Source organism: Hemibagrus wyckioides, linkage group LG14, assembly GCF_019097595.1.
Source record: "Hemibagrus wyckioides isolate EC202008001 linkage group LG14, SWU_Hwy_1.0, whole genome shotgun sequence".
Lineage (NCBI taxonomy): Eukaryota > Metazoa > Chordata > Actinopteri > Siluriformes > Bagridae > Hemibagrus > Hemibagrus wyckioides.
Window position 1 is genome coordinate 3,859,371 of NC_080723.1, and position 24,553 is coordinate 3,883,923.

Here is a 24,553-nt window from a genome sequence, read left to right on the forward strand (position 1 = left end):
GCATCTTTTCACGTGCATGTTTCTTTAGCGTATGTAAAAAATAAATATATAAATAAATAAAAAAAAGCCTCGCGTGGGTTTTCATGTCACGTAACGGACCTTTTTTTTCTTCCCCAAACGTACTACTATCTATGCCATGTTTACATAATCCCAGACTCTTCCGTGTTTGTAAAACGCAGGTACCAGATCTTCTCGCGAGGTTTCAGGAGAAGAGCTTCTGGTAGTTGTAGTTTTTTCGAGTTAGGGGGGGGGGAGCCCTGCTTCAATATGTATAATCACGGGTGCACGGGTGTATCTTTCTAGGAATTATAGCTGGAAAAAATAAATGTATAAGTTATATTTCATGTCATAGTTTTCAGTCTAACATAGAATAAGAATAAGCAGTTCTAGTTCAATTGGCGTGCTTGTCCTTTTCTGTGCATCCTATGAGTCATAGGCGAGACAGCACCCGTGAATGAATGTGAAGGGCATACCTCTCACCGAATCGCATCATCCTTACATTACACAGAAGGCGGGAGAGCAGCATCCCGACTGACCAATAGGTAAAGAACTTCATTCATAAAAAAGTGGGGGTTGATCATCGAAAACGTGGATTTGGAGGTTTCATAATCCTGACCGAAACAGAAAACCTGTTCTGAATTACAGCCAATGAAAGTGTCTGAACGGAGCGCTACCGTATTGATTGTCCAATCGCTTTCAAACCCCAGCCGCACAGGGCCCGCCTCCTTCATACTCAAACCCCGATGAATGAGAATGGAGCCTTTGTGACTGACACCTGCATTAACCAAGGAGCAGCTCGTATCTATTGGCGGACAAGCGTTTCATCCAATCCTGGGCGAATGTGGGCGTGTTCGGGCGGTGAAGGAGTAGGCGGGGGTGTGCACTTCAATCTGGATAGACTAGTATGTTAGAGGAGTTGTGGGGGTGTGATGCCACAACCTGCTTATAAAGGGGCTCGCACGTTGTGGCTCTAAATCAGTCCATATCGCCTCATTTTGTGGGTCAGACAGCACGCTCGCCCAGTCGCATACATGGAGCTCTCTAACGTAGTGAAGATCCTTCAGCTTGCCGAGACTCCTCTCTACTGGGTCGGTGCAGTCACCACGGCCTCGCTGGCGCTGTGGCTCCTCTACCACATCATCTCCGGCTTCAGGATATGGGTACTAGGAAATGGAGATTTTCTGTCACCCAAATTGGGGAAATGGGCAGGTGAGTTCAATTCATTCATTCATTCCAAAGGATCCTATTAAGTAAGTTGAGCAACAAGAGGTGAATGAAATGGGACATTTTGAGCGTTCAAGTCAAACAGCAATGAATGAACTTGGGTGATTTTTTTTATTATTATTATTTTTTATAGAAGATAAGTACTGCCTACTAATTGAACTTTTTTAACATATTGGTGCAACAATCCCACTACAAACACGTGACATACTAAATATGTAAGATGATAAAGTTTCTTTTTTTTTCATTAGTAAGGAAACTGACTGTAATTGAATAATGAGCTGCAGAGTGTTCACATGTATGGTCCTTAAAGAGAAGCCGAGAGTCTCAGGTTGACAGATTACGCCATACCTCCATGGGCTGTGCGCAGATAATCGCAGGTTCTGACTCACTGAGATGAAGTCAGACTAAATCATGGCTGTGAAAGCTTGGCTCTGTAGAAGCAGAATGACAATTTTTAGCTCGATTAATTAGTTGTTTTTTTTTAATTGGATTGACGGGTTTTTTTTAAAAATACGCATCTCGTAGTTCGTGGACACCATAATCGTGTTTCAAATACTTTTTTCCCCTCTCTCTCTCTCTCTCCTGATTTTCTCTACATTATCTTGTGTGTATCCTGCTATTTGGTCTGCCCAGCCTGACCCACTTATCTAATTTCTCGGCACTGTGCGTGGAATACGGGCTTTTCAGTGCTACAGTATAGAAAAACCAGCCGTCAATCAATTGCTGTGTTTTCATGTGGCCAGTTTTTTTTTTTTTTTTTAAATCAATCGACCGCACCAACTCCATTCATTTTGTTTGACCACATATGCTGGTTCTGGCAACGTGACGCAGTTTAAAACGCCAATCCTAATTATAATGCGGGTCCATACCACGTGCGGCTTGTGTGGGTTGATGTCCGAGTCTGAAGATTTTCTATGAAGTGCCTGATTGAAGGCTATGCGTGGCACAAATAATTCAACTTCAGGATTGGGTAAATGGATATTGATTATAAAAAATGATACACGATCAATAAGCCCCTCCGACCACCCCTACCCCCTCCCACCCCTACCCCCTACCACAGCCAGACATGGTCGTGCCCAAGAGCGCCTCTGAGAAAACATTCCCCTTTCTGTGTTACGCGTTACCTTTACCGCGTTTTGGGGTGATGTAGTCGTGCCACTCCCTGAAACGCTGAATCAGGTTTGACTTGTCCTACATTCTCTTGAACACCGAATCATATCCTTGGCATCTTCGGTGCAGGTGAGCTGGAGGTGACTGAATGCAGTTGGAAGGCGAAAAGTTCCTCTTCCTGTCATTCCTGCAGCGCCAGTCCTGTCCCGTTGAGCAACAGCCAGTTTCAAGTTCTCAAATATTTCTCACAAGTATGCTGCGGGACGTCTTTGCCTAGTCCTATGGCACGTTCAATGCATTTCATACCTGAACATTACTGGAACATTTTAAGTAGTTGTGGTGGGGTTTTTTTTAATAATAATAATACTACATTGTGACGCATGTATGCTTTCCTCAAACCGAGTACTTGATTGCCAGAAGGAGGGTGTTCCCTCCAGATAAAAACAAATGCATCCAGACCAACAAGTTTCCTATTCCTACCAGTTTTGTTTTGTTTTTTTTCACAGCACTGATTCAAATGTCCTCAACAGTCCACCTAACTCTTGTACACTACACATGGTTAGCTGTCTCAAAACTTTACTTGGATTTCTTTAGAAAAATTCCTATTTAAAATATGCTATTAAAATGAGTCATGTTGGCGCATTCCAGATGTCTCGCTCAGTTACTGAGGCATCAAGTGAAAGGGGTGATCAGGAGACCCCTGCTGTTCATCTGAAGTATTGCACTCTAGCTGCAAAAGTCACAAACCGGTGTTTCAGGTGTAGCCATGCTCCTCAGCAGCGTGCCAGAGTTAATCTTTTACCCAGTGTGCTTTTAACTTTTCTCATTACCTAAGCACAGCATAGCACTTTCAGTTAGTGTTTTTCAGAAGCTGCTACAATGAGTATGTATAGTATCAATGAAAACTACACTCCGAAACAAGTTGGATTTGTTCTTGTTGCTGTGGTGGCCGTCATCATGGTGTACATATTCTGTGCCTTTCTTTTGGCATATTTAACCTTTTGAAATGTACACAATTGGGCTGTAGGAACTACTGATGCATCTTTGCAAGTTTAAGCTAAACTTGCACCACATGCACCTTCCCAGGTTTAGTAGTAGTTATCTGGAGGTAACCTTTTAAAAAAAAACAACAAAAAAAACAAATACCACCCCCGGGACAAGAATAAGTACAATCTGGTATCTTTTTCCACAGAGTGTATTTTTCTAGATCAGTCCTGCCCCTTTCTCCTGTTAACGTTCATGTGTATACTGTCCAAGTGTGTTTGTATGAACGTACAGGGACACCCAGAGATGCATACTGTTTGTTTTGTGGAGGGAAATGGTTCCCAGGTACATGATCTTTATATCCTGCTGCTGAAAATGATGAAATGATTCTTCTCTATACCAGAAGCGACACCAAACAAATGTTTGTTGTAGAAATTATACGATATATGCATAAAACTCTCATCTCAGTTTCTCATTTATCAGAGCTTTTAAGTCAACTGCACTTTTATTTTGTTTCACTTTCCTTACTGAAGCTAGTAAAGAAGTGTTTAAAGCATATTTTAATGAAATATATTTTTACAGATGCAGAGGACTAGTATAAAGCTAGGACCAGCTCTGCCTATAGTTATTAGGTGCATTCCCATTCATGCCAGGCAACAGCATATGTGAATGAAATGTACCCCCCCCCCTTTGCCTCTGAATGAGTGAATGTCAACTGTGCATGTCTCTAGCTGCATACTTGTGAATGTACTGGCAGGGTGAGTTGTGAATGGGACTGGCTTCTGCTCTACAGTGCTAGTGGAGGCAGGAGGGCTGTGAGGTAACAGGGGCCTGCCAGTGCAGAGCGTGGGGGGGGGGGTAAATAACCCAGTTATTCATGTGACCAACAAGCTCACTGTCGTGTCCTGAAGAGGGATGCTGGGTAAAATCTTAACCCAACCCCTCCTCTTTTCTCTTCCATCTGAGCCTTCCATTACACTCTCCCTCACCACTAGTCTTGTTCTCTCCCTCCCTCCCTCGCTCGCTCGCTCGCTCTTGTTTGCCCTCCTAAACCCCCTCCCTCTCTTTTCTCTTCTGTCACGACTCAGTCAATTTTATTTATATATTTCCTGAAAAAGGGAGTCTTCCATCTGGCGTTTCCCTTTTGAAAGAAGTTTATGTATTTGCACTTTATTTCTATTAAATTTTTCAGCACAAATTCTCTATACGTTTTGTATGCCCAGTGCCTAATTCTTGAAATATTTCCCATGACAATGTGGTTGGTTATGGTGACGTGTATTTTAGCCTGTCAACGTAAATTGTTTCGCTCTTCTGGATGTCATCTTGATTCATTCTGTGTCAATTCCAAAATCTGACACACAAATGAAAATTTGTCAACCTTTTTAATGCATCTGAGCGGTTCTTTATAGCCTTGCTATACTTTTTTTTTTTTTTTTTTTTTTTTTTTTTTTTTTTTTTTTCCTTGCTTTTTTTTCTTGATTGACAAGACTGGAATCTTCCCATCAATGGAATGAACAATTCTGCCTTTTATACACAATTTATTTTGGTTATTCTATTTTGGACTTCCTATGGGAATAGGAACTAGAAAAGAGGGGAGAACTATTGATTTTTCCTTTTTTTTTAACCATGCGACTTCTTGGTACTATTTTTGACTTTGTCAGTTTTTGATCCACCTTTTTATATAAGTAGCAAAGCTATTTTGGGTGCTTTGCTGTGTAGTTTTTCTCCTGGCCATGTGACAGGCCTATTTAAAGCATGATAAGCTGCTTTTGGGAGTGGGAGGAGGTGCGTGAGTGGGTGTTTTAACATTCTGCAGAGCTACAGAGCCAGAGATGGACGAGCTTATTCAATGGATTGGGGGGGGGATTTGGGGGTGGATGCGACAGATTGCATACAGTCAAAGCGGTCCGAGGGCGTAGGCCACTGCTTTACCTTGTATATTAGATCCAATATCAAATCAAGTTCAGTTACCAGGTTTCTACTTGTATACCGTTAAATGCTGAAGTGATGGATGAGCCATGTCATCATCGTTGGGTTCTCTTTTTTTTTTTTTTTCTTTTTTTTTTTGGCCAAGTGGAAATGCCCTGTTGAATAGAGCAGTATTCTGCAGTAGGGCTTCGAGTGCTGTTCTGGCACTAATGTAGTGCAGCAAGCACTCTGTGGTGAGCTGGGTTGCTGGGGAAAGCAGAGAGTGGGTGGGGGTGGAGGGGATGGAGGGGGGTGGCATGTTGTTGGTATTCAGGTGCAGTGGCTGTTCCAGACACGGCAGCTATTTTTACTCACTGCTGCTTTTTTTAGCCAAGGAAGCAGGGCCAGTGCGCCTGTGCAGTGCTGGGACATACCGTATTTCTGAACGTGATGTTCACGAAGAGAAGCTCTGACCTCCATCATGTTTGAGTGGGGGTGGGGTTTGAGAAATGAAGAAGAAAAACAAAAACACTCTTCATAGCACGATGTATTTTTATTTATTATTTTTTTTCTATTTCTTCCAAGTCAACCAGATAAGAGCTCTGATTTGTAAGCAATATTTAATTGCTTTAATTGCATCTCTCTTCTCTTGACAATTTGAAATGGGCACACACCCGCATGCATGCATGCATGCAGGCTCACATTTTGTATGCAGAGTGCCATTTCTCAAGCATCAACATTCATAGTACTCACAAAGCAGTTTATGTAGCTCTTCTCCATGGTACTCTTCACATGAGGGCAGTGGATCCCTGCCAGAAACAATGCTGTGGGTTTTGCCCAGGGATTAGTGAGGAAGGGTCTATTAGGACTGTTTACTGCAGGCACTATGGTGGGGAACCTTCTGCAAATCGTTATGCATTATTAGATGTGCTTTCATAAGCTTGTTATTCCTTGTCCGTGAAATGAAAGACCTGAATTGTAATGGCCAAAGATGATCCCTCCACAATGTATGTACTGATTCCACACAAGATTGATGCAACAGTGTTCTTAAATTGCCTTGTCTCTGAAAGACATTCTGCACAATTTTCCTCTGCTGATAAGATCTTGTGGAGTTAGGCCCATTGGGGGTTTTTTGAGCTGGAGTTTAATTCTTAAGATTGGTTTAAAAATAGGTAGAGTTTCGAGTTCTCCCTCTTCATCCCTTGACTTTACGCAGTCTCCCTCTCTCCTCCTCTCTTCTTGTTGCTATTTTTGGCAGTCCCTAGGATCCCTCCTCACCCCTCCCGTTCTGTTGGGCTCCATGAACGTCATCCCTCGCTCGCTCCCTCCCTCCCTCATTTCTTCTAGCCAACTTCTCTCTCTTCGAGCTTCTTGCTCTAGTGAATGACTGCTGCTTTCTGCATGTATTACATCTTGGTATTATGTACAGTCTAAAGACTTTTCACTTCAGTCAAGTCAACCTTAGTTTTTTATTTTAACCTTTACTGTTGTTAATCTGAAAGTATCTAGTTGCATTATTAAAAATAAAATAAATAAATATGTATCATAATAATACAACAATATCAAACAATAGTAATGATAATCCAATGTTATTCAGAATATTGCAATACTCAGCTTGAACACTTAAACTGCATTAACCTAACTTGTATCCTGTCACCCAAAGATGCAGTTATGCATCTTTGAGTTAGTGTGGCCCTTTTTTCTATCCTTTTCCTATATGGTGACTGTGCTGTTGTGATCATGCATTACCATACTTCTGTAGAAAGTTGTGCATTTGTTTGATTTTTTTTTTTTTCTTTTTCCCCCCCTCCATGTTTTCCAGTGGTAACAGGAGCCACAGATGGAATTGGGAAATCCTATGCGGAGGAGGTAAGGGTTCCTTTTACTTATTTATTTCCCTCCCTTCATGGAAGGCACAGTGACTCATCACAAGAGACGGGTTTCTCTCTAAGACCATGGGAAGGGAGGGCAACTAGAGGACTACTCATGGAAAGGGGCCCTCTCTATTTACACACCAAGAATTACTTTACTTTTACAAGCATTGTCAAGCAACTCGCTGATTCAGGCTCAATGTAGATGCAAATCTGGATACTGTCCACGTTGAGAGAACCTACAATCTATTACTGACTAAATCTGTTAGGAAGAACAGGAAGTGAACCTTTTACACATGTTGATGCATCATACAGTACATTATGCTTGATCAAAAGACTAGGAATTAGGTTTTTATGCTGGGTGACTACTGATCAGTTCTTCTTTGCTACTCAGCTTGCTCGACGAGGATTCTCCATAATGCTCATCAGTCGATCACAGGAGAAGCTGGACGATGTTGCCAAGTCCCTCGGTATGTATTTTATGTGGTATCTAATAAAGCATAATTCTGTGATTTTGTTTTAATGAAGCCAGGTATTTTAGTGCTATCCTGAGGCGGGGTATGGTGGAAAGACCTGCACATCTGTCTTGGGGCTTTAGATGCCTTTAGTGAAGCTCTTTCCATAAAGCTGCCACTGACAGCTAGACTAGGTCTCTTGGCATTCGACATGCAAATTAAGTTGCATAAGACTCATCAGGTTGCTGAAGCAAGTCTTTCCAGAGCATCTTGGACCATTTTTCTCCAGGCAGACCCATCCCATCGCCACAAATGCTGCCTCCTAATTTATCTCCCATTTGAATATTATGCATTTTGCTTGTTTTTGTCCCACCCAAGCCCATAAACATTTCTTTTCTCCGCGTTCCCTGCAAGCACTGGAATCCTTTCTGGTGACTGTCGTCATGGAAATGTTCTGGGCTGGGAACATGGGGTGCAAGGATTTCTGTGTATGTATATGCTCGTTGACGTCGGCTCCCCTCCCCATCTCTGCTCCCTGAATGAAGACACAGTGTGTGTTTGTGTGAATGAGGACTTTCTCCCTGGTGGGAAGATGCAATTCTTTTCCCCAAGTTTAAAGAATAATTAATACTGACTTTATATCATTCTGTTTTCAGTGTGCAAAGCTTTCGCGTTCTTTGCATCCGTTTTATTTATCCTGAAGCTATTCGGCTAAAGTACCCTGTTTTGCAGACTGACAGATTTGTCCATGTTTATATACGTGCAGCAATAAGCATGGAAAATAATGGACCCACTCTCTGCAGCTACCTAGTCTGTCATAACCAGTCGTGCTGAAGGCACACCGAAAAGGGGAAGGGGGGGTTATGGGTAGTCACGAGCTGGGTCTCTCCCTGCAAAACCTGGCACTCTGCTCACGCCTCAACCAAATGCCTTGGCAGTGTGGGGGCTTGTGGTCACCAAGACCACTTTGCTACAGTCACGAAGCTATTTAAAGCCAAAAGCCTTCTCTTAAAATAGATTTCATATTTCCTATTGTAACAGCCTTATTGGATCATGTTTACTGGCCTGCAGTCCCTCTCTCTCTCTTTCTCTCTCCATTGTGCCTACTCATATAAATGGTCTACAGTGTGATGCATCAGAGGAATTTTCCTCTCATAACTCCCTCGAATGGGGTGCAGACATGATTCTTTGGACAATGCATTCTAATTGCTGCAGGCACGTCAAACTGAAGTAGAGGAAGGGTGTGGGAAGTTGCATCGAGCTCATTTCTTGGCACACAGCGCCCCCTCATGTCCAATTCGGTGCAAAACACAGTGATGTCTTTTTAAAGTTATTTTTAGTATGTTCACAAAATAGATTACTTTAAATAGTAGACACTGAATTTTTAGACACATTTTCAGAAACCTCATCAATCTGTTCTGCCATGCAGAGAGTCTGTATAATGTTGAGACTAAGACCATCGCTGTGGATTTCGGTCAGATCGACATTTATCCAAAGATTGATGCTGCGCTTGCTGGGCTAGAAATAGGAGTCCTTGGTAAGTAACTTGTAGCCTTTTTTTTTTTTTTAAAGCTATTATATGTATGAAGGTATATTTTCAAGAGACCAGAATCTGTACTGTAATGCACTTTTTTTATCTACTCGTAACACCGGAATTTACTTCCTAAAGTCAATTTATTTAATTTTGTTTGACTAATTTTGTTTGACATTTTTTGTCTTAATAGTAAACAATGTTGGCATTTCCTACCCTTACCCTGAGTTCTTCCTGCACATCCCTGACCTGGATAATGTAAGTATAATTATGCCTTGTTTTCTCTTTATAAGTGACAAGTGACTGTTTTTGCTGTTGGTACTTTACAAGGCTTGAAGGCTTCTTGTGGGCAAATGAGACTGTTCAAACTGGATTACTTTTCTGTTTTAGTTAAATTGCATCTTTCATACCTTTTTCACAAGCTATTGCCAGTACTGGATATGATCTACAAAACCAGCTTGAGTTTCTAAAGCAGTAGTTTTTAAATCTGTTTTATTTTTAACCACCACTGACTTGAATACAATTTAAGACTGACCGTGTTTTTTAATTCAGTTCATTAACACGATGATCAACGTCAACATAACTTCAGTGTGTCAGGTAAGTTTCGTTCATTACAAAACCATATGTTCCTGCACTTGCTTGAAAGATTTTTAGTGGATTCTAGTTATTTTGGATTACTGGACTAATCTTTTTCTCCTGCTTCATCTCATCAGATGACTCGTCTGGTTTTGCCCAAAATGGAAGCTAGGTGAGTCCTGAGGAGAATTTTCATTAGATTAAGATGAGACTTCATAGAGTTAGAACTGCTTCTAAATTCCAGGAAAGGATCATCACTGCCTGTTGAATAGCCTTGATGATCATGCCCTTTTTTTTTTTCTTTGCTAATATGGCTTTCCACGCTGGGCAAACAAATGCCTGCTAGATTGATTGGCTAGACTGGGTCATGTGCATCAGTAAGTCCAATCACAGAGCTGGGAAAATTTTATACAAATGGGACAAACCTCAGCTTGCTAAAACCCACTACTGCAGCTGCAGGGGTGCTGAAAGCAGGTGCCATGGCAACACACAAAGCAACCATAATTAGTGTGTGTGTGTGTGTGTGTGTGTGTGTGGTCTGTTACAGTGTTAGAGAATTGATTTCTTGTTTTAGTCCTCACTGGCTCAATATAAGTTCAGCTGGACACAAAGATGCATCTCCTTCTCCTGTCTTTTTCAGAGCAAAAGGTGTTATTCTTAACATCTCCTCTGCTAGTGGCATGTACCCAGTTCCCCTGCTCACTGTCTATTCCTCTACCAAGGTAAGCCTTAAACAATGATCTACATGAATATCAAGTGTAATAATTACAGTATAGTACATAAAATACACAGACTGTATACTGCCGCATAGTTCCTATTACCCTAAACAATATGTATGACTGACTGCTTTAATTGTAGGCTTTTGTTGACTTCTTTTCCCGTGGACTTCAAGCAGAGTACAATTGCAAAGGAATCATTATTCAGGTCAGAATTGGTTACGTTTACATTTAGTAAATTTGTGTAAAGCTCATTGACTTTGAGGGCCTTTTGGTGTTCTGTTCTAAATAATCCTATATCTACAGAGTGTGCTGCCTTTCTTCGTGGCCACCAAAATGACGAAGATCAGGAAACCCACCCTGGACAAGCCTACTCCTGAGCGTTATGTAGCTGCTGCGCTAACCACTGTGGGGCTACAGGACCAGACCAATGGTTATTTCCCCCATGCAGTCATGGTAAGCACACAACTACTCACAAGCAAGAGTAATTTTGTGGTGGATTGCTAGCCCAACATGAAACCCTCCTCCTTTCACATCCTGGGCTTGGGGCCAGGCAATAGTGGAGTTAGAAATGGCATTACATACATTTCATAATTTTAAATGTTTAAACTGACTATAATCCAAGTGACCCTTGTCTACAGAGACCTTTTGATTAACCCTGACCCCCTCTCTGGCTTTCTCACACCTCCCAAAACCATGCTAGGTGAATTAGCAACACTAAAGTGTGTGCGTGCATGTGTCCCATCCAGGGTGTATTCCTCCCTCATGTCAAGTGTTTCTTGAATAAACTCAGTTTCTCCATCTCACTGACAGGTTTAAAGGTGGATAAACAAATTCTAACATCTCTTTTCTGTGTCCACTTTGCAGGGATGGGCGACCACTGTCCTAGTTCCCATCAAACTGGTCATTTACTTTGGCATGCGCATGAACAAGGCTCAGCGTGGTGGTTACCTCAGGAGAAGAAAGCTGAGATAGCTTGTGGATGTTGTCTAAATGGAAATGACAAACCATATCCAAAGTGTCCTTCCCTTCCTGTTGGCTTAGTATGGGTATGACTGCCTGACCTTTTTTTTTTTTTTGTATCAGTGTTTGAGAAGATCTGTGTCGAGACTCTTGTATTGAAGATGTCTCCTTAGACGAGCCTCGATGTTCTTGTAAGAACTACTGATCACAGATGTCACACTGACATGTAGAATGAAGTAGTTCAAACTGGGCTTTTAAATTGGTGAGCATTTCTCATTTGGCTTGTGTGGGGATTTTTTGTTTTTGGGGGGAGAATGGGTGTGTAACTTATAACCAACAGGGTCTAAAGAGTGTTGCATTGGTGCATAGAGGTCTGTTTTCACTGCTGTTCTAAGCAGACGGTATTTAATTGGAGATGGGTTTCATAAACATGTTTTCCTGTGTATAGAAGCCACATGTGCACCTGATGATTTTGCTCACTGATGCCAGTTCCCTGTAATCTTTGTTTACAATGAAAGTGAAATTTATACATTTGTCTTTTCCTTGATTTTTTTGGAATGACCATATGAATCATGACCTTTTTTTAAACTTGTTTTTTCTTTACATTTTGTACAATTTATTATTTCATAGTATTTATGAAATTGGTGATGGGCTTTTGGTGTTTTATAAATGTTTACTAGATATCTTCAATGGTGCTTTTTTTTATTATATTGAGCCATGATGGACACACTGTTAATCTCTAATCTTTCAGAATGATGTGCCTTACCGAAATATATGGAAATTTGATAACTGTTAATGGAGATCTCTACCAGCTGCTATTCTGTCTCCAACTTAGCAATGCACTTACTGACCTTTTTTTAGATCTTTCATCAGAATGAACATATGTCTTTTTGTTTGTTTTTTTTAGGGGTCAATTTAGGGGTCTTTCTATGGCCTAGATCTCCATTTGACACTTGTTGAACTAAAACCAGTCAAATGAAAGCGCTCAGGTGTTTGATTATTGCTGGTTGTGTCACAGGGAAAACTTGAATTTTTACATTCCAAAAAATAATTAGGCACTGATTTATGATGTGCCTTTTTTCCACCAAATCATGATTTGTATGTTAAACTTACAGCTTGTCTATTTTTGAATAAAGATCTGATTTTACTCTGGTCCGGGGAAATTATTTATTTATTTTTTATTAATCCATTTGTTTTGTTTTTTAAAATATACTGTGGGATTTTTGTCCAACAGATGAATCTGTTTTCTAAGCTGATGAGTGATGTGATTTTTCAAACACCAGCTGATTAACCCAATAGATCATCAGATGGTATAAATTAGGCTGAATAGTGTATTGTGAAGACTGCTTTCAGTGCTGAAAGTCACACTGAGCAAAAACTAAGGGAAGGAAATGCACAGCTAAAATAGATAGTTCCTCAGTTATAAGGTTTTAGTTTAAGTCTACTAAAATAGTCGGAATCTCAAAGGTTATGTAAAAGTGTCTGGGCCAACTCAGGCCACAAAATATATTTGATTAATTTTTCAAAATATACAGTTATTCAAGTCAAGTATTTTTACTTGCAAGAACATTACAATAGTATTGCCAAATGACTAAAATGTTTATATTAAAAAAAACCTACATGTTATCAGACATCATTGTGTGTAGTGTTTTTTAAGTATAGTGTTAATATTAAATTAAAAGAGAATAATGTACACCAGGGTTGTCCAATCTTATCCAGAAAGGGCCAGTGTGGGTGCAGGTTTTCATTCCAACCAAGAAGAAGCAACACCTGATTGCAACTGGCTAATCAACTGATCTTGGCTTTCAGTAGACTCGGGTGTAGCTTCTGCTCAGTTGAAATGAAAACCTGCACCCACACCGGCCCTTTGCGGGTAAGACTGGACACCCCTGATGTACACTTGCTAAAGGTTTTGGGACACCCTTCCAAATCATTGAATTCGGGGGTTGGGCTCAGCCCCTTAGTTCCAGTGAAAGGAACTCTTAATGCTTCAGCATACCAAGACATTTTGGACAATTTCATGCCCCATAAAGACATGGATGAGTGAATTTGGTGTGGAGGAACTTGACTGGCCTGAGTCCTGACCTCAACCTGATCGATCACCTTTGGGATGCATTGGAGCGGAGACTGTGGGCCAGGCCAAAACTGGGACATCTGCCTTTACATGTACATGAATGTAATATGGAGTTAACCTGCCCTTCGCAGCTATTTGAAAAAACTTGTCCCCAAACCTTTGGCAATATAGTGCATATACTCTGTGTGTGTGTGTAATCACACAAATGGGTGACAATAGGAAAAAATTAATAAACAAATTGAGAAACCTAACAAGTATAGGTAACGCCAGACAGATATACTGTATGATTCATTTGCAGAGTCAACATCCAACCATGGTCTGTGGCATGTATAAAATGCTGAGCAGGCCTAGCTGATCTTGATTGTGACAAATATCTGGCTTAGTAAGAGGGTTTGTCATTGGGCACAGCTGGCACATGATCTACCTCATTTAACTGATACCTTTACCCAAAGCAACTTATATGTAGATCCAACTGAGCAGTTAAAGGGTAAGTGTCTTGCTTAAAAACCCAAACATGGCACCTGGGTTGCGCTGGGATTTTAACTCAATCTATTGCCCAGTAGCCTTAACCACTCAGAGAGTACTGCCCCTCAAAGACCTGAGAGAAGATAAAAAGAAATTGCCTGTTCAATTAGACTGATGTTCATATGATATGAAAGAAAAATAAAGAATCTTCAGGTACTTAAGGTGGCTGAAAACGTCAGGATCATCTACGTACAGGGGGATGTTTCTTGCCAGGGGGATGTGGCTAGACATGGAGTTTGGTGTGGAGGAACTTGACTGGCCTGCACAGAGTCCTGACCTCAACCTGATAGAACACCTTCGGGATGAATTAGAGCGGAGACTGTGAGCCAACATCAGTGCCTGACCTCATAAATGTGCTTCTAGAGTGATGGTCAAAAATCCCCATAAACACACTCCTAAACCTTGTGGAAAGCCTTCCCAGAAGCTGTTGCCAATGCCATATTACATTCATGTGCATGTCAAGGCACATGTCCCAGTTTTGACCTGGCTCACAGTCTCTGCTTTAATTCATCCCAAAGATGTTCTATCAGGTTGAGGTCAGGACTCTGTGAAGGCCAGTCAAGGAAGGGGTCATCCCCAAACTGTTCCCACAAAGTTGGGAGCATGAAATTGTCCAAAATGTCTTGGTATGAAGCTGAAGCATTAAGAGTTCCTTTCACTGGAATTAAGTCAAATCAAGTCAATCAAAGTCAAATCCTTGAAAAACAACACCTGAATTCAAGTCCCAAAACTTTTGGCAATATAGTGTATGACTTTCTGAGTCCAGAAAAATATCATAGGTATGTTATAAATAGGAACCGATGTTCAGTGTGAAGGAAGCCGGATGTTTATCCAGGATACACCGAGTCTACTGAAAGGCTATGCGAGTAACTTTACTTACTAAAATTCTGCCGTTTTGTAGAATTAAGTATAGATCTCTTTGGTGCCGATTCTAACCGTAAGTCTTTTCATTCCTTTCAAGGAGTGAATTAAAGTTGACAGGATCAGCAGGGTCCGATTCTTGAAACGTTACTGGCTAACTTTAGTTTAGCTAGCTTGCTAATGGCAGACAGTCTTCCTCCAGACTTTCTGTCTCCGTCCAGCTCGAGATCGGTGTGAAAGTTTTAATTTTAAACCGCTTTTCTCTTGAATTTTCTTGACTTTTTGGTTTTGGTTGATTTGTAAACGTAGTCTTTGGCGAGGAATTATTTGTGTAGACATTTTGTGCTAACTGTATACGTTTATGCAGCACTGGACCAGAAGGTGGCAGTCTGGATCCACTTACGAGCGTCTGTGGCATTATTTTCATCACAAACCTATTAACTCTAAAAAGTTTGAAAATCTATGGGTGACAAGCGTCAGAGAGTGAGAGTACAGGGCTCTTGGGCCAAACCTCTGCCCAAACCAGCATGTTCAACAGGTAGGCAATGTCTTCTATCCTGATCTCAACTTTATGGAGCACTTCATTAGGTCCAGCTAAAGTAATACTGGCTAGGGCTCGATTCTTCATGACATGGATTTCACGAGATGTTCGAGCCATTTCTTTGAGACTCTTGTCCATGTTCCTGCAGATTTTTCGGCTGCTCTCGTGCTGTTCTAGTCCTCTCTAGTTCTACCACATCACATAGGTTGGATTTTATTCGATTGGTTGGAAAAGACCACTGAACTCACGAGACGCATTTTGCTGCATTATCATGCTGGAAGTAGCCTTTAGAAGATAAATTATGGGGATGCAAATAGTCATCAGCAATACTGAAACAGGCTGTACCATTCAACTGATGCTTAAAGTGTGCTGGAAAACATTTCCCACACTATTACACCACCTCTAACCACACGAGGCAGGTTGGGTCCATGGATTCATGATGTTGGTAACAAATTCTGACCCTAACCTCTGTGTACCTTAGCAGAGAACAACAATCATTAGACCAGTCTTCAGTTGTCCAGTTTTGGTGAGCCTGTGTCCACTGCAGCTTCTGACTGACAGAAGTGGAACCCAGTCTGGTCTTCTGATGTTGTAGACTATTTGCCAACAGTCAATGTGTTGTGCATTGTGAGATGCTTTTCTGCTCACCATAATTGTAGAGTGGTTACCTGAGTTAATATAGCCTTTCTTACAGCTGAAACCAGTCGCACTATCCACTGCTGATCTCTCAACAAGGTGTTTCTGTCTGCAGAATTACCGCTCACTAAATGTTTTTTACTCACCAGAGATTTTCTGTGTGATAATCCCACAGGATCAGCAGTTATAGAAATACCCTTATCAGCCCGTCTGGAACCCACAGTCAAAATCACTGTGGTCACATTTTCCTCATTCTGATGGTTGATGTGCAGTTGAAGCTCCTGATCTGTATCTGCATGATTTTATGCTGCCACATGATGAATTACATGAAGGAGTAGGTGTACATGTGTTCCTAATAAAGTCCCCAGTGAGTGTAGCTATTAGTGTTAGACCAAGCAGACCATCAAAACTGTTCAAAACCTTGTTCCAAGCACAGTGTCCACCCATTTTGCAATTCGGATCCAGGAACACAGTGTACAGCTTCAGATGTGTTTTTTATTTGTGGAGTTTAATCGAATAAAGACGAAATGGCGCATACTGTCGTTTCCCTAGTGCATGTGGAGCAAAAGGCTGGGTCATGGAAGGCTGGAGCAGTAACATATGAGTTCAACCAGCCATCTGAGGTAAGTGTCAGTGGCATTTTGACTGAGCTCACACCATAACCCTGTTTCTGTCTTCCTGTGGTAATCTCTGTACATTTACTCCAGCCCATCCGAGTGAAACCTGCGGAGAAGGTGATGGAGTGAGTGATCTTTACTTTCTTATTGGTCATGGAGTACTAAATTGAAGTGTACACAACTAAAGCATTTTTTTTCCCTTTTTGGCAGGGATGCTGGGGTTTATGACATCAGCCAGAGTCCCGCTGGAGTATCCAGGTAGCAGTGTTCATATATACTTATTCTAGGCTGTTCCTATATTTTGGGCAACACCTCCCTTCTGTGAGAAATAAAGATACAACATTATTAGTAGATTTTTTTTTGTTTTGTTTGACTTTATACACTGCACTTATAATGTAATCATGGCTTTAGCTCATTTATCACCATTAACCAAATCTGAGGTTGCACACATGTAAAATCACTGTCATCCATCACCATGAACAAAACCAAAAATTCAGGAAAGCACAAAATAGACGTAGAAATAGATTGTTGTTGATCTGTGTCTGTCTGAAAACAAGAAGGCATAAATGGTAGGAAAATGCCTGGAAGTACCTAATCCTCACTGAAAGGATATTATCAACAGTTACATAATTTCCTGTCTAGTTTCGGCCAAATGGGGATGGGGTTCCCTACTGAGCCTGATTCCTCTCAAGGTTTCTTCTTCAGATCATCTCGGGGAGTTTTTCCTCACCAGCGTCGCCTCAGGCTTGCTCATTAGGAATAAAACGGGGACAAAATAGTAACTTAACTTTTTATAATTTGTTTTTTTATGTTTCTATACTTCTGTAAAGCTGCTTTGAGACAATGTCCATGGATAAAAGTGCTATGCAAATAAATTGAATTGAACTGATGAGTTATTGATGCTTTGAGCTGCTTTTGGGAGACTGGTCCAAGGGCTCTTGGACATCATGGATTCTGCAAACATGCATCCAACTCCACTCAAATGTTTGCAGGAGTCGAAACAATGCTTTATAATGATCATGATCTGAAATGAAGAAGACAGTCCAGATATGCAAGTCTAAATGAATGAATGTGCTTGAGATGTGCACTATCCTTTGCAAGTGTCTCCAAATTGTTGTTGGACATTACGGAAAAAAGGCCGTGTCATTCTGCGCAGAGAAGCGTCTTCAAGTATAAATTGATCGGTGTTTCGATATCGTCAGCTCCGCTACAAACTATCAGGCTTATGCTTGAATAATGCTCCTGATGCCGTTTTTCCCTTTAATTAATTGATTTACTTATTTATTTATTAAACCAACATCATGTTATGTTTGTTCTTAGACTGCGGCTCCTTCCTGGGTTTTTGCCGCTGGAGCAGGCCGACTGGATGTTCTCGAAACTTTTGGCCGAGCTTCCGTGGACAGCGAAGACCAATTATGGCATGACGGGCGAGTGTCAAGAGCTCAAGAGAAAGCTTTCAGTAACATGTTAAATTAAATTCAGCAGCATGTTAAATTAAAAAAGTAAATCTCTGATTATTGTGAAACAAGAGGTTTGTAATCAAGTGTTTTTGTGTTTGTGTGTGCACACTGATGACTCACTTTTTCCAGTCTCTCTAATTTGGCAGACCTGCTACTGTGTCTCCAGCACAGATGTTGATCTTTTCCAGACCTAGAAGTGTAGACCTAGTACAGACAAATATTCCAAGGGAATAAATATTTCCTTTGGACAAAATCGTGGTTGACTTGAGGCTCCTGTTCATGAAACATATTTTTGATGTTCTGCTATCAGAGTTAGATTTGTTCCCTTATTTGGTCCAAGCCAAAATATCTCCCATGGATTTGGGTATGAACATTTTTAATGAAGATCCTGAGAAAGGACAAAATGAGAGAAACTACAGCTCAGTTACTTTTGCAGGTATAAGTTGACATGTAAACATGCGTGCGTTTTCATTTAACGATGTACAATGTGTCCTGGCTCAGGTGATGCGTATGAGGAACCGAGGCTGACCTGCTGGTATGGTGAACTTCCTTACACATATTCTCGCTCCACGATGCAAGCCAACACTCAGGTTTCAGCCACTTTCACTACAATAAACTATAATAATGCATTATTACTTCTTAATGCATACTGAATGTCATGACAAGTGTTTTAGGTTTTGTATAGTAGGTCCGAATATTAAAGCGTGTTGCCCTTTAGACTGAAACTGGAGCAGGTCAAGGCAAACATTAATGGCTCATTTTCAGTTATACTGATCAGATTATGCTCCTTCGTTTATGCCGTTTTATCACATTATGCTGTTGGCATAGAGGTCATGTAAACAGACCTCCACCTCTTGCAGCAATGATTTCACTAAGCACTAGGAAAAATCAATTAGTTATTTGCTGTCCTTCGCTTGTCATACACCGATCATGCATAACAGTATGACCACCTGCCTAATATTGTGTGGACCCTTGTTAAGCTGCCAAAACAGCCCTGACTGTGTATTCTGACATCTTTCTATCAGAACCAGCATTAACTTCTTCAGCAACAGTAGCTCGTCAGTTGGATCGGATCACACAGGCCTCTCCACGTGCATCAATGACCCCTGGCTGCCCATGACCCTGTCACCGGTTTACCACTGTTCCTTGGACCACGTTTGATAGATACTGACCACTGCAGACCGGGAACACCCCACAAGAGCTGCAGTTTTGGAGATGCTCTGATCCAGTGGTCTAGCCATCACAATTTGGCCCTTCGTCAAACTCGCTCAAATCCTTACGCTTGTCCATTTTTCCTGCTTCTAACGCATCAACTTTGAGGACAAAATGTTCACTTGCTGCCTAATATATCCCACCCACTAACAGGGGCCATGATGAGGAGATCATCAGTCTTATTCACTTCACCTGTTACTGGTCAGAATGTTATGCCTGATCGTTGTAGTTACCAATTACTTAATAATTCAAAATATTAATGTGTACATTACTTCAAATAAACTGCATATTTAATATTATAATTGCATGATCGGGTTGTAGGCAAAAAACTGAATTAGGACATTCCTAATAAACAAGAAAAAGTCTCTCTCTCCTCCTTTCTACACATACCTTGCCAATTTTTTTTCCTTTTGTCCCACAGTGGCATCCTGTCCTCCTGAACCTGCGTCAGACTATAGAGCGGGAGATCTCGCATACCTTTAACTCAGTGCTGTGTAACCTGTACCGTGATGGGAAGGACAGTATCGCTTGGCACAGTGATAACGAGCTGTCATTAGGCCCTCAGCCCACCATAGCCTCTCTCAGTCTCGGGGACACGAGAGTCTTTAGCCTCCGGAAGAAGCCTCCTCCAGTAAGTGACCAGTTTTGTCGTACTAATCTTGTTAGCATTTGGGGTTGTTTACGATGATAAAAATCAAGTTTGTTTGTTTTAGGAAGAAAACGGAGACTACACATATGCCGAGAGGGTGAAGATACCATTGAGTCATGGAACTCTCTTAATAATGGAGGGATGCACTCAAGATGATTGGCAGGTATGAAGTTTCACTGTCTGGCCAAAAGTTTGTGGACGCCTGACCATCACACCTCATGTGTGCTTGTTGAACGTCTCGTGCCATATTTGTTCTCACCTTGCTGCTATAACAGACTGCCAGAAAGGCTTTCACACTAAATTCTGGAGTGTGTCTGTGGGGTTTGTGATCATTCAGTCTAAAGAGCATTAGTGAGGTCAGGCAGAAATCTTGTGGGGGAGGAGGAGGGGCCGGGAGTTGGGAGGAGTTCCGGTTCACTTCTCCTGGAAAGGATGCTAAGAAGCACCTAAGAAGTATCTTCTTGTGCATATTCATACACTTGCCAAGACCTTAAAACAGAGCCACAAGTTGCTTTGTTATAAATACAGCTGTTATACTGGCTTTCTCTTTTTCATGCTAACTGCTATCAATATATAGAGCCATATGGAGTCTCTAGTTCAGTCATTCTCTACTCTGACTGCATTGCAGTAATGATTCGGTCTCAACTCCTACCCAAACACCACAGCCTACACAGTTCACAAGTCTTTCACTGGTACCAATTTCACCTCACAACCATCTTCATCTGTTATACCAATATGTCCAGATACATTCTCCCCAAGCACTGAGTGCAGACATAAAGCAGATTTTGTAGTGAGAACTGGTACACGTTTGCAATAGGTTAGCTATTTTGCAGCTGGAATTGCAACGGTCACTCCAATATGCACTTAGTAGGCATAAGTGAGGACTCTCCACCAACCTTGTTTATGCACGACACCATGTCTGCTTCACCTTCTCCACAGCTCTACCTGACGTATGCAGATCATCCCTACCATTCTCAGCCTTTGCTCTTGCTCTCAATGCAGTCCTGGAGAGAAGAGGACACATTTCAGAACCCCGAGATCACCTGCATTGCCACACAAACCATTCATGCACAACTAAAACCAATTTTCCCGCTGCAGCATCTACAAAGGTTCCACACCTTGAACAAGTCTTAGGCAGGTGTTGGTATAGAGGAGGCTTTACAAATGAAAATAATCCTCATTGGCCCACATAACTACACTATATTGCCAAATGTTTTGGGACATCTGCTTTTACATGCGCATGAAGGTAATATGGAGTTGGCCCGCCCTTTTACCGCTGACCCCCAAGCTCCTTAGGCCTTAGACCGACATCCCTGTTACTGACTCGAGTTGTTCGTTCTCTCTTGGACTGTGGTAAAATAAAGGGCTCTACTCAACTTCCTTGTTCAGAAAAATAACATTTTTTTTTCCATCTAATTCCAACTTGTTTTTAAACCCTCACCCCCACCTCTGCCCTACCTTTTCTCATATGCTAAGGTTCTCAGATGTAATTCATGCTGTACAACCCTTGCAACGTCCCCAGATTTACTTTTAGGTTTGACTTCCATTGTCAGACTTTCCAGTTTAATGTTCTGCCCTTCACCTCTCTCTAGTGTCACAGATGTTTTTTTAAGCTGTATTTTTGGGAGCATGGTCTCAGAAGAGTGTGGGTCACCATGTTTCCTATAGTCCCTGGGGAGTATTGCGATGCCACACTGGAACAGAGAGTGTATGCCCATTGTCAAAATATCACACTCGCCTGGATTCTGTAAGACTAGCATTGTCCTGATTACAAAGTACTTTCAGAATGTATACAAGTGAAGTCATCTCATTAATGGTAGATCTTTACATATTCTGTCCAAAGTAACTACACTGGTAGTTTAGATGTTAATAATTTAAGATTAAACTACACTTAGATACACAGATCAGGCCTAATATTGTGTCTGTCCCCCTTTTGCTGCCAAAACAGCCCTGATTCTTCGAAGGCATGGACTCCACTAGATCCCTGAAGGTGTGTTGTGGTATCTGGCACCAAGATGTTAGCACCAGATCCTTTAAGTGTACTTAAAAGATACTTTTGATAGTTACTGACCACTGCAGACCGAAAACACCCTGCAAGAGCTGCAGTTTTGGAGATGCTCTGATCCAGTCATCTAACCATTACAATTTGGCCCTACGTCAAGCTCGCTCAAATCCTTACGCTTCCCCATTTTTCCTGCTTCTAACACATCAACTTTGAGGACGAAATGTTCACTTGCTGCCTAATCTATCCCACCCACTAACAGGTGCCATGATGAGGAGATCATCAGTCTGATTCACTTCACCTGGCAGTGGACATCCTGATCGGTGTATGTAGGTATATACACCCAAATGAGTCAAAATCCTTAAAGGTCATAGTAAAGGTTTTTGGAATTGACTGACATCTTGAATAGAGTGTGTTAAATAAAGTGAGGTATTCCCTGGTGATTATAAGCATGAAGTGCCGATTAAACTGTGAATATACATAACGCTCCCATGCTCGTGGTGTAAAACTTGCGAAACTGCTAGAGATCAGACAGGCCTGTTCATTATATTATTATCAGTCCTGCCAGCTGAATACTAACAGCCTTAGAAGGCTATCCCCCCCTTGCTGCAGAGTTGCTTTGGATTCTGGCACAAATACCAGCTCGAGCTATTTTTCAGAGAGCACAAATAAGGGAAAAAGGTCAAGGACATTTTATAGCAACACCTAAAGACCGTCTCTGAGGCTCTTAATTTGATCTTGGAAAGTGTCTGAAAGCACACTTCAGTCAGACACGATTTACATTGCAGAGCCATAATAAGGTGTACTAATCTAACATGGACCATTCGCTGAAGGATGAGATGAAAAATATAATAAATATTTATAGATGGGTAGAGACATAGTGTTGAGAAAGCTTCGCTTCTGATTATAAATTCCCCGGAGACTGAGTTGCACTATTCTAAGATAAGTCTACGGGTCACTTAATAGACATGCCTTGACTGTGTGGCCCAGATAAGATGTACAGTTAAAAATGTGTGCATTTGTCTAGGATGAAGTTCTCCATAATTACCCTAATGCCAAAACCGTGTATACTCCAAGGATTATGAAATGATGATTATTTTCTTCGAAGCTCATTGATTCTTCACTTGTCTGTCTTGTTCTTTTCATACTAATTTTGTTGGACAGCATCAAGTGGCGAAAGAGTACCATGACCGTGGGCCTAGGATAAACCTGACCTTCCGTACAATCTACCCTGAACCAGTACGCTTCTCGAAGAGATGATTGATTATTAAAATGGAGAAGAGAGACTACAGGATGAAGAAAATTGCTGACCATTTGCTGGAGGTGGAAGGGATGCATGTAACCTGCATTACATTAACATTGTTACTGAAATGATTTCTTTGTCTCAAAACAAATGGAAGCAGAATTCATTGTTAAAGTCTTGTCTTGAAACAAAATCAAGCATAGTATTATTTAAGTAAAAAGTACATTAAATACCCATTTTAGTTTTGACCTATTTTTGTTAGTTTTGCTCAAATTGGTGAAAAGCTTCTCTATGCGATGACTTTCTGACGAAGTATTCTGTTGAACTTCTACTTCAATAAAATGTGCTATATACTATCAGTTGTCTGCAAAGTTCATTGTGTTGAGACTGGTCCCCTTTTTTTATTCCTTTGTTTCCCGGTGATATCAGATCAACTACTTTAATTCAGTGTCACTTAATAATATCAATGCGTTCATTAGGTCCAGTCTTGCCACAGGTTTATACTGGTGTTATATAATGGTACACTAGTTTAACGGTTTTAATAGAGTTCATAAAACCCAAGTTGACCTACAGTTCTTTTATAGACTTGCTTTCATGCTGCACACCCTGTAAAAGTCCGGACTTGTACATCATTACGTTAATTCTGTTCAACTGCACATTTCGTACCTCGTGATTAGTCGTGGTAAATCATGGCTGTAGCTAAGTAGGAGCTGAAAGCACTTCTGTATTCACACATCCATTAAAACGCCATTCCAACATGACATTCATTTCTGATTATATCTGATGCTGGACCCTGTGTGCATGTTAAGGTTAAGAATCAGTCTCCAATGTGCTTGTGTTTTTAAGAAACTGACTGCTTGGTATGGTTAGTAAAAGGATTTATTCAAGTATATTTTATTGTTTAAGTTGTTCTTATGTGTACAGTTTTGGCAGCTGCTAACTTCTGGTTAAGATTTTAACCAACGACCTTTTTTTTTTTTTTCTTTCCCAAAAGCGTTTAGAGCTTTGCAAGTGAGAATAAATCTCCCACTTTTACTCAGTGTTATCTACATGCAGTGATTTGTTGCAGGACCTTAATTAAAGCTGCATGGTGTACCCTAATACTTCACGGACATTGCCACAGGCCGCTTGTGAGAGCACATAAAACCTGACTTGTGTTTGGAAAGTCCAGGCTTGCTGTCTCTGTTCTGGAATGTAATACTTCATGGTGTTTATTGTAATTGGTCCACTTGGCCTTTTTCTGACGCAACTCATGGTGTGTGTGTGTATGTGAGAGAGTGTGTGCCAAACTGAGACTGAGAACAAATTTGCTTGCCTGATGTTTCAGAAGCTACATTTGTTTGTAAATAGATGTTTCAACGAAATAAAATGCTCTACTGGAATAGAGAACGGTTC

The 24,553-nt window shown here is 41.1% G+C and overlaps 2 protein-coding genes across 6 annotated transcripts; both read left to right on the forward strand.

Moving 5' to 3' along the window:
• The first annotated feature begins 901 nt into the window (after window positions 1-901).
• hsd17b12a (hydroxysteroid (17-beta) dehydrogenase 12a) lies at window positions 902-12,490 on the forward strand. 2 transcript variants are annotated; one of them, XM_058407727.1, is made up of 11 exons: window positions 903-1,209; window positions 7,049-7,095; window positions 7,492-7,567; window positions 8,982-9,089; window positions 9,277-9,341; window positions 9,636-9,680; window positions 9,797-9,831; window positions 10,300-10,381; window positions 10,518-10,583; window positions 10,682-10,831; window positions 11,243-12,490. In XM_058407727.1, the coding sequence occupies exons 1-11, from the start codon at window positions 1,032-1,034 to the stop codon at window positions 11,348-11,350; spliced, it is 960 nt and encodes a 319-aa protein (XP_058263710.1). In that variant the 5' UTR covers window positions 903-1,031; the 3' UTR covers window positions 11,351-12,490. The 2 variants fall into 2 exon arrangements, with proteins under 2 accessions (XP_058263711.1, XP_058263710.1); XM_058407728.1 differs by lacking the exon at window positions 8,982-9,089 and having other exon boundaries at window positions 902-1,209.
• A 2,243-nt stretch (window positions 12,491-14,733) lies between these two features.
• alkbh3 (alkB homolog 3, alpha-ketoglutarate dependent dioxygenase) lies at window positions 14,734-23,517 on the forward strand. Of its 4 annotated transcripts, none has more exons than XR_009206495.1 (11): window positions 14,734-14,874; window positions 15,166-15,336; window positions 16,528-16,598; window positions 16,683-16,717; window positions 16,803-16,850; window positions 17,913-18,019; window positions 18,554-18,642; window positions 19,686-19,895; window positions 19,978-20,076; window positions 22,178-22,248; window positions 23,080-23,517. XR_009206495.1 is itself a non-coding variant. In XM_058407729.1 (10 exons), the coding sequence occupies exons 2-10, from the start codon at window positions 15,261-15,263 to the stop codon at window positions 23,173-23,175; spliced, it is 831 nt and encodes a 276-aa protein (XP_058263712.1). In that variant the 5' UTR covers window positions 14,735-14,874; window positions 15,166-15,260; the 3' UTR covers window positions 23,176-23,517. The 4 variants fall into 4 exon arrangements, 2 of the variants coding, with proteins under 2 accessions (XP_058263712.1, XP_058263713.1); XR_009206494.1 differs by having other exon boundaries at window positions 22,178-22,244; XM_058407729.1 differs by lacking the exon at window positions 22,178-22,248 and having other exon boundaries at window positions 14,735-14,874.
• The last annotated feature ends 1,036 nt before the right edge of the window (window positions 23,518-24,553 follow it).

Bases quoted from the DNA above. Each gene is read 5' to 3' on its own strand.
- hsd17b12a (XM_058407727.1), top strand. From the start codon at position 1,032: ATGGAGCTCTCTAACGTAGTGAAGATCCTTCAGCTTGCCGAGACTCCT. The intron at 9,832-10,299 runs GTGAGTCCTGAG...TGTCTTTTTCAG, and splicing joins TTGCCCAAAATGGAAGCTAG to AGCAAAAGGTGTTATTCTTA. The intron at 10,832-11,242 runs GTAAGCACACAA...TCCACTTTGCAG, and splicing joins ATTTCCCCCATGCAGTCATG to GGATGGGCGACCACTGTCCT.
- alkbh3 (XM_058407729.1), top strand. From the start codon at position 15,261: ATGGGTGACAAGCGTCAGAGAGTGAGAGTACAGGGCTCTTGGGCCAAA. The intron at 16,718-16,802 runs GTGAGTGATCTT...CCTTTTTGGCAG, and splicing joins CCTGCGGAGAAGGTGATGGA to GGATGCTGGGGTTTATGACA. The intron at 18,020-18,553 runs GCGAGTGTCAAG...GTCCTGGCTCAG, and splicing joins GACCAATTATGGCATGACGG to GTGATGCGTATGAGGAACCG.